This window comes from Rana temporaria, chromosome 7, assembly GCF_905171775.1.
Source record: "Rana temporaria chromosome 7, aRanTem1.1, whole genome shotgun sequence".
Lineage (NCBI taxonomy): Eukaryota > Metazoa > Chordata > Amphibia > Anura > Ranidae > Rana > Rana temporaria.
In genome coordinates this window covers 30,804,693-30,813,981 of record NC_053495.1, presented here as the reverse complement: position 1 = coordinate 30,813,981, position 9,289 = coordinate 30,804,693, and the positions used below count along the sequence as shown (strand labels likewise).

The 9,289-nt window shown below is 45.1% G+C and overlaps 1 protein-coding gene across 2 annotated transcripts in view; it reads right to left on the bottom strand.

Annotated features, from left to right (window-relative positions):
- Positions 1-263: 263 nt before the first annotated feature.
- The window catches only part of ATXN7 (ataxin 7), a 150,462-nt gene continuing 141,436 nt past the window's right edge, over positions 264-9,289 (bottom strand). For both annotated transcript variants that reach the window (XM_040359171.1, XM_040359173.1), the window contains one exon: positions 264-2,208. In XM_040359171.1, coding sequence (XP_040215105.1) covers positions 2,191-2,208 — 18 coding nt within the window. In that variant the 3' untranslated portion in view covers positions 264-2,190. The remainder of the gene's footprint in view (positions 2,209-9,289) is intronic.

The following is a 9,289-nucleotide window of genomic DNA, read 5'->3' as shown; positions in this document are numbered from 1 at the left end:
TTAATGATATTAGCTGCAAACAGCTGCAGTGACAATGCTGATGCCGACAGGGAGTACCAGCACAGTACTGGAGCGCTCTTAATTTGGTCATGTGGTAATAGAGTTCCGTCCTGGCTGTCAATGTAATTACTAAGATATAGAGGTCATACAGCTGGGGATTTTTGTTCTAGAAAGGGTGGCAAACCTATGAGCTGCTGTTTCACAGTAAGCAGCAATTGGCTCAATACAGAACACAAAAGGGAGATTGTTTTTTCAATTGCTTACAAGAGAATATTCAAGAAAACAGCAGACAGCGCCTGGGAGTGAAAAACCTAAAAAACTTGCATTGCTTTTAAAGTAGTACTAAAGTTCCCCCGTCACCAACTCCGAGCAGACAGGCTCTTTATTGCAGAAGAGACATGCAATCCCTCTTCTGCAATAAAATATGCCTACTTGCCTGCTCGCTGTCTCCTCCGCCATCTAAACTGAGCTGTGCATGCAGTTTAGATTGCCGGCACAGTCCCTGTGTGCCAGGATGTCTGACTCCTGGGCATGCGCAGGAGTGCCGCCATCTTGCTTCAGCCAATGAAGATGGCTGAAGACCGGCACCCAGCAGAAAATGCCGGCGAGAGACAGGAACCATAGAAGGAAAGGAACGTTTTGTGCCACTTTAACAAACAGGAGAGGCAGAATGGCTGCCAAGTATGGGAAATAAATTGCTTGGATAGGATGAAGTTATAAAAATGACTGCCTGGTCGGGGAGAAGCATTGCTCTGAATTGGCTGCCAGAGTAGAGTCAAAGTGGCTGCCAGGTTAGGAAAAGTTGTTTACTCTAAACAGGGGAGCCAAAATGGCTGCTAGGTGTAAAACAAGCAGAATGTGAAACAAGCAGGTGGATAATTGGCCTGACAGAGACAGCGGGTAGAGTCAAAGTGGCTGCTGATAGTGGCAGAGGCACTGTCCTGATTAACAGGAGTCAAAATGGCTACCAGGTAGGAAATGAGCAGGCAGATTATTTTATTCTGACATAAAGAAGAGGCAAAATGGCCCCCGATAGTAGGAGAGACACTGCTCTAGCAGGGGAGTCAACATAGCTGCCAGGTAGGAAACAAGTTGGGGGGAGGGGGGTATGATCCAGACATAGTGGAGTCAAAATGGCCACCGATAGTAGGAGAGGCACTGCTCTGACTAACAGGTGAGTCAATGTTGCTGCCAGGTAGGAGACAAGTGGGGGTTATTATTCTGACAAAGAGTGGAGTCAAAATGGCCACCAATCGTGGGAGAGGCACTGCTCTGACCAACAGGCGATACAAGATAGCTACCAGGCATGTAACACGCTATTGCTTTGACAGGAAGTGGAGTCAAAAATGGCTGCCGGAAGTGGGAGAGGCACTGCTCTGGCCACCAGGGGGAATCAATATGGCTGCTAGATGGGACACAGCTGACAAGATGAAAGACGCATCATGCACTTGATTAATCACCTTCTACCACACGGTAATCTTTGGGAGAGTTAACTAGATTAGTCTGCCTCTTCATTTGGTTTTTAGTCTGAAAACATTACCAATACAATCACAGTAAGTTAAGCTGAAAACAAAGAATGCTTCTGATTTACTAAACTCGGACATACTGTTTGAGAAATTATTGACGTTAAAACTCCTCACAGCTTCTTAGCAAACATAACCTGGAAAAAAAAGGCTGTCCAGCCCGATCAACAGTCTCATTCAATAAACTTTTCTCTTTTTTGTAGTTGTGCTATTTTTTGTTTTAGTAGTTAATCACTGGATCATTGCTGTTAAAGGGTAAAGCCGTATTCCTCTTCTTAAGGTTGTTGCGTCTTCTCCGATGGACGTTGTTCGACGTCTGAAAGTTACAGTGAAGTGTGCGTTCCTCTCTCTTTTGCTCTTGCCCCGGGCTGGAGGACAGAAGGTGGCGCTCGACGCAAATCGAAAATCTTACAGGTTTGTAGCGAGAGGCTCAGTCCACTAACACTGATAGAAGCGGCCGCGGGACTGACTGCTACACACATGGCTTCGGGGTGAGGGGGTTGGGCAGAAAAAAAATCCTGGTCTGGCTGATGCATCCAGAAAATCGCTCTACACCTGAGGACCGCAGAGAGTTAGAGAAAACTCAAAGGCATCTTGGAGCCCAACACAGCCAGCCGGAGGTTGCTGATTGTTACCATACTTGTCCAGTTCGTGTAACAATTAACTGTCAGGGACGTGCCTTTGGCTGTAAAGGAAAACAGAGAAAAAAAAGTCACCATGAGGTAAATGCAATGTGATATTTTCTGTGACCCCCCACATGAGATATGAGTTATATTCAAGCAGCAATAAGGACCTTTCTACCCCATGTCTGAGCAACTCCACCATCAACCACAACAGAATGAAGCCAGTCACCAGAACTCCATAGAGACCCTGTGAGGTTCCGTAACACTTACATTACACGCTGACAGCTGTAGACATATAAAAGTGAAAAACCACTGGACTTATTGCTGGTGACTAGAGATGAGCTCCGGCGTGTTCGCACAGTCTACGTGCAGAGCCCGCCAGGAAGTCTGCACGGCGCTGCGCTAACCACAGGCAGGTAAATATTTCCCGATCTCTGCATCCGAGCATCGGCACAATGTCTCCCTGCCTGTGATTAGCGCAGCGGCGTGCAGACTTCCTGGCTCTGCACGTAGACTGTGCGAACACGCCGGCGCTCATCCCTACTGGTGACGCTCCACATTCTACTGGACTAAAGAAACAGCGCCATCCATTGGAGCCAATTTACTAAAACTGTAGAGTGCAAAATCTGGCGCAGCTCTGCATAGAAAATAATCAGCTTCCAGGTTTTTCTATCAAAGCTTTTTGAACAAGCTCTAGTTAGAAGCCGATTGGCTACCATGCACAGCTGCACAAGATTTTGCATTCTCTAGTAAAATCAACCCCATTGTGTTATTATACATAACTACTCCACCTTGTGATGTGCTGTGTGTCCTGACTAGTCCCTGCGGTCTTCTGGGACCCGTGTGTCTCCCAGAAGACAGCGGGGGGGACATGGCGTAGACGGACATGGCCACCCTCCTTGCTGTGCTCCCAATATGGACTACTGTAGTTTGTGCCAACACATCTAGCGCCATAATGTACAATCATAGTATCATAGTAGGTGTACATGTGTCAGTGTTGAAAATCATTTCCCTGTATGTTGTGTTCACCAAGATGCATGTCCAGAGTCTTTTGAAACTATCAATACTCTCTGCTAACACCACCAATTGTGGAAGAGAGTTCCACATCCTTATTGCCCTGACAGTAAAAAAAAACCTACGCAACTTAAGGTTAAACCGCTTCTCCTCCAATCTCACTGTGTGGCCCTGTTTCCTCGTACTCTCTGAGACTGAAAAGTTTTTAATCCTACACTGGGATCATCATTGAGGAATTTGTAAGCACTGTAAACATCCCATTCAAAAGACCTCCATCCATGCAGCACTGTCCATGGAATTCCCGACTGACAGCAGGACCAGGAAAAGAGCAACAATGCTACAGGGTCCTTGTCCTGCTCTCTGGGGGTGGCCCCTTGTGACAAGCCTGTACTGGAGTTGTAGTATGGGGATAGCAGGACACAGGACCACAATATTAACAGTACTGCTACCCCAGTGGAGGGCATGCAGGGACATTTACGAGGGGAAAAAATAGTATGTTGAAGTCCTTTGCATATTCTAATAAATGGCTGTGGTTTAGAACAGTATTCTAGAATAAGACGTTATTTCAAGATGGAGAACTTCGTGACATTCAAGCAGTATTTTATATATTCTGTCTTAAAGAACCATTGTTACTTTGCCCAGAGCAATGGCAAGGTAAGAAAGTCTCTGAAAAGGGCACCCCCCAACCTGCATAAACTCACTTCACCGGCACCCTCACAGCTTCTTGGCTCCACTGTGAGCAAGCAAAAATACTTGGCATAAGACATATGCTGCTGCTCCAGGTGGGTCCGCCATTGCAACCCCCTCTACCTCGTCTCCTTGGGTGCCAGTTCCAGTCACCCGGCCATACATAACCAAGACAAATAGAATACAAATGGCTGCACTTTTGAAAAAAATCATCCACTTTATTAAACATGCTCCTCCATTGCCAGGAAGCGCCAAGTATTTTTGGCCATATATAAGGAAGACAAATGGGATCCAAATGGCGGCACTTCTAAAAAATTATTCCAATTTATTACAAATGTAAAAATGCCAAAAACAGCAGGCAAGACACTGTGGGAACTGGATAAAGTCGATGTGTATTGTGCCAACTAGCACTTACTCATGACAAGGAATGACAAAGTGCCAGTTAGCAAAAAACGCATCAACTTTATCCCTGCTCCAACAGTGTCTTGACTGCATTTTTTGTCATTTTTATATTTGTGATAAATTGGATTTTTTTTTTTTTTTTAGAAGAAGTGCAGCCATTTGTCTTCATTATGTATGGCCAAAAATACTTGCCGCTTCCTGGCAACGAAGGAGCATGTGTGGTGGTGCCTGGGCCTAGCAACCAACTACTAGGCTCAACACTGCCACATGACCTTTGAAGTTGGGTCACTGACACAGCCAATCACAACCCAGGTGCAGAGGAGCGAGGGGCACCAAGCGAGCATATAAGGATGGAGAGATGCCCTTTCCAGAGATGCTGTCACCTTTAATAAAATTCACCTTTTTAACACCTTTCTGTCTACATGCACTTTAGTGATGGTTGCATAGCAATCTGCATGGCAGATTTTCTTATTGTGATAACAGTAGACCAATCCACGTAATGTGTGCCCCCTGAGCCACTTCTGTAGTCTCCATCCGTGACAACATATGAGAACAATTGGGAGGTAGGGACAGGGAGTTACATATAACAGAAAGTGACTTCCATGGTAGAAACTTCAGGTATTTTACTGAAAGCTGCAAATATTAAAATTTTTAAGTTACTTTAACAAAGTTGATGCTTATCTACTGGTTACGTTTAAAGATACTTTAAGTGCCGGTTCACACAGGGGCAACCCGACTTACAACGCGACTTTGCAAGGCGACTTTGAGCAGCTTACAACGCGACTTAAAGTTGCCTCCAGGACAGGTGAAAAATCAGCTCTGTGGGAGATTGCCTGAGTAAACTATTTTCTTTTCCTGTAAAGTTGCTTCAGTTAAGATGGAGATCCGACTTTGGAGGCGACTTCTAATGAAATCTATGGGTACAAGTTGCCTAGAAGTCGCCTTGAAGTAGTACAGGAACCTTTTCTGAAGTTTGGAGCGACTTCAGTAGTGTACATTAAGACGACTCTCATTGACTAACACAGGATTTCTGATGTCAAGCGACTTGAGGTCTGACAAGTCGGATCCCAAGTCGCTGTAGTGTGAACCAGCACTTAAAGTGAATATTAGGATTCCAAGTCTGGTGAAGACTGGCTTCCATTCAAATGTAAATGTACCTGTCGAGTAATAAATGCAGTCCTAAAGACTGTCTCCTTTCCAATTTCCTCTATCAGTAAATGTTGGAGAGGGCAGTTTATCAAAATTGGAGAAGCTAAAATTTGAAGCAGCAGTGAAAGGCAACCTATTCCTCATATTCAAAGCCTAAAGCGGATCTCCAAATTTACTTTGCCAATAGATGTGCCTGCTGGGCACGCTGCATAAACTGTATACAACTGTATACAACTCAGATACAGTATATAGCACTTTGTTCCAGCTGTAGGATACAAACATCCGTTCCACACCTGGAACAAAGATGGAGTCTGGCTCGGCGATGCTCAGCCATTCATAGGCAGCCTTGTATTGAATACAAAGCTTCCACCAATTGGCCAAGATTACATACAGTTTATATAGGGTGCACCTATTAAAGTGGTGTTCCGCCCCAAAAGAAAAGAATTAAAACCAGCAGCTACACATGCTGCTGGCTTTTAATAAATTGACACTTACCTGTCCTGGAGTCCAGCGATGTCGACACCCACCAGCTGTCGGGTGCTGCTGTCGCCATTGCAGGTAAGGGTACCCGGCAGTGTAGCCTTTCAGCTTCACGCCGGATAACCTACTGCACATGCGTGAGGTCCGCTCCTTTCTCCTACTGGCCTGGTGGCTGCGGGAGGGAGGAGCCCTGCGCTGACATCACGGGCCGTGGCCCGGACTCCCGAAAGTGGGAAAGGATACCCGTCAAAGACAGGTGTCCTGTCCCCCCTCCCCCAAAAGGTGCCAATTGTGACACTGGAGAGGGAGAGGAATCCGTTGAGTGAAAGTTGCACTTTTGGGTGAAACTCTGCTTTAATGTACAAAATATTTTTTTTTGGCCCAAATAAACTGTTTAAAGTGACAGTAAAGATGGAGATCAGATTTAACTGAACAAGCTGATGATAGAAGCTGGTTGGTTATTATGCACAGACGCCCCAAATTTGACAAAATTCCTCCATTAATCTTTTCAGATCTTTATCAGAAATTGAATATGCTACTTGGGCCATTCACACCAAATGGTATTATGCTCTGTATCACGCACGCCTGCTGATGTGTTCTGTAAAGGGGGGGGGGGGGTTGTTAAAATGCCTGGCTTTCTTTGTAACTTTATTGAAACGTCACAGAATTACATTTCATTCATTTCTATGCACTGCAGCGTGTTGCAATATGGGATAGGGCATGCATTAAGTGCAGTATGGACTTCTTTTTCCGAGCACACACCAACACAAGGCATTAAAGTGAGCTTAACAATTAGGACAAATTGCCTTTTCTATGCATTGGGTAAAACTGTCCAATGCACATAGTGTGTGTGGGCCCTTAAGGAGCACCCAAGTGAAGGAACAGCACAATGAGGAGAGTCGCATACGTCCCTCTCAGACATCATGGGTAAGGTTTCCTCGTGGCAGTTTTTGTCTGTGCCCCTCCCATGAGGCCGGAGGAGAAGGTGTCGCTTTCTTGCAGCTAGAATATTCAATTATTTTTTATTCTATGATCTGGAAAATCCCAGAGACACAACAAAGCGGTTTGTAATTCGCCTTGACAGCTACCGCGAAAATCTATAACTGGCCTTCTTTGCACAAATCACAGTTTAAAAAAAAAACTCATCTCAAGCCATCATGCTGATGTTACTGAGAATAAATACAATTTTCTTGCTGCTCCCTGGATAAGAGGAAGGTTTTCTTGGAACGTATTCCAAAGACCTCTCCCATCTTCCAGGCAGTGCAATGTTTTGGACGTCCGCATTTAGTGATCATCGAGATTTTCCCTGGCAGCCTCACACCAACTACAACGCTCTGCTGCTCAACTGCTGTCCATCTAGATAGCAATGGGTTAAAAGCTGCTCAGCTTATTGGGAAACAGCGGTTACCATAGCGATGGCTGCAGTGCACCCCACCCCCTCCTCCCCGTGCTGTCAAGTTGATGATCGTCTGTGCCATCAACCACTTCCTACCAGTAGCGGCACGGAGAACGCGCCTCATTCAGCTCGTCTGCTGCGATGTTATCCAATTAGTGGAGCCACTCTTTGTGGCCTACTTAAGGGCATCTCCACACAATCCATGGCAGGAGCAGTGGCATGGGGCTTAGAGAAAGAATCAAACAATGTGTCGCCAGTCCTTGCTCAGCCCTACACGGCTTTACTGCTCACATCTTTACCATCACTGGGCACTTTTGTGACCCAACAGGCCCATACAATTTTGGCGAATTCCCACTGGATTGGTAACATTTCAAGCCTTGAGTAGCCCTGCAATCAACGAGTAGGTAGAAAATTATCCTACCAAATGCCGTCACCGCAGCAGGTATCACGACTGCCAGAATACAATAGAAAATTCTTCCATTCACCGTAGATGTAGCACAGGAAATGGCAAGGTGAAGTATAGACGTTTGTGACACACACAAGGCTCCAAAAATATCATTCTGCAGCATTATTATCAGTGTGACACACTCAGTCCAGCACTTCTAAATGGAGCCGATTGGTGACATGGAGCCGATTGGCGTCACAGAGGTGTATGTGCAATCTACACACTATGCTTGTGCAACCATTGCCAAGGGAGAAGATCACTGCTGAATCACTGCAGAAGATTAAACCATTTTTTAATTGTGGATGCAATAAAAAAAAAAAAAAAAAAAAAAGAATGATTAACCACTTAAGCCCCGGACCTTTAGGCAGCTAAATGCCCAGGCCAGGTTTTGCGATTCGGCACTGCGTCGTTTTAACTGACAATTGCGCGGTCGTGCGACGTGGCTCTCATACAAAATTGGCGTCCTTTTTTTCCCCACAAATAGAGCTTTCTTTTGATGGTATTTGATCACCTCTGCGGTTTTTATTTTTTGCGCTATAAACAAAAATAGAGCGACAATTTTGAAAAAAATGCAATATTTTTTACTTTTTGCTATAATAAATATCCCCCAAAAACATATATAAAATTTATTTTTTCCTCAGTTTAGGCCGATACGTATTCTTCTACCTATTTTTGATAAAAAAAAAATCGCAATAAGTGTTTATCGATTGGTTTGCGCAAAATTTATAGCGTTTACAAAATAGGGGATAGTTTTATTGCATTTTTATAAAAAAAATTTTTTTTACTACTATTGGCGGCGATCAGCGATTTTTTTCGTGACTGCGACATTATGGCGGACACATCGGACAATTTTGACACATTTTTGGGACCATTGTCATTTTCACAGCAAAAAATGCATTTAAATTGCATTGTTTATTGTGAAAATGACAGTTGCAGTTTGGGAGTTAACCACAGGGGGCGCTGTAGGAGTTAGGGTTCACCTAGTGTGTGTTTACAACTGTAGGGGGGTGTTTACATACGGCTCGCCCCGTTCTTCAGCTCCCGGGAGCGATCGCGACGGAGCGGCTATAAACGAATAGCCGCACCGCTGTCCCGGATCGCTCCCCGAGGTAAGCCGCCCGCAGTGGAGGGGGTCCCGATCGGACCCCCCACCCGCTAGAAGGCAAGGACGTATATATACGCCCATCTGCCTGTACGTGCCATTCTGTGGACGTAAATAGGCGTGTGGCGGGCGTTAAGTGGTTAAACACCCGTTGAGTGTTTACAGTTTTATGGGGGCTCCATTAGAGAAATTTCCCTCCACTTCCTGTCCTGCGGACAAAGGTTCCACCAGACAGGAAGTGAAGGGAAAATCTGCAACAGGTTCCTAGACAGAAATAAAATGTCACTTGAGTGTTAGCCTTCCACTACCCACTGAAGACAACTATATGTATTTCTGTCTGTGTTGCTGTAGAAGTGTTCCTCTTACTTCATGTCTGAATCAGGACAGAAAGAATAGGGAACTAGTTTGTAAAATACGTTCATTGGAGGACGACGTGGCCTCTGCTCTAAATCATTGCCTCCTACAGGT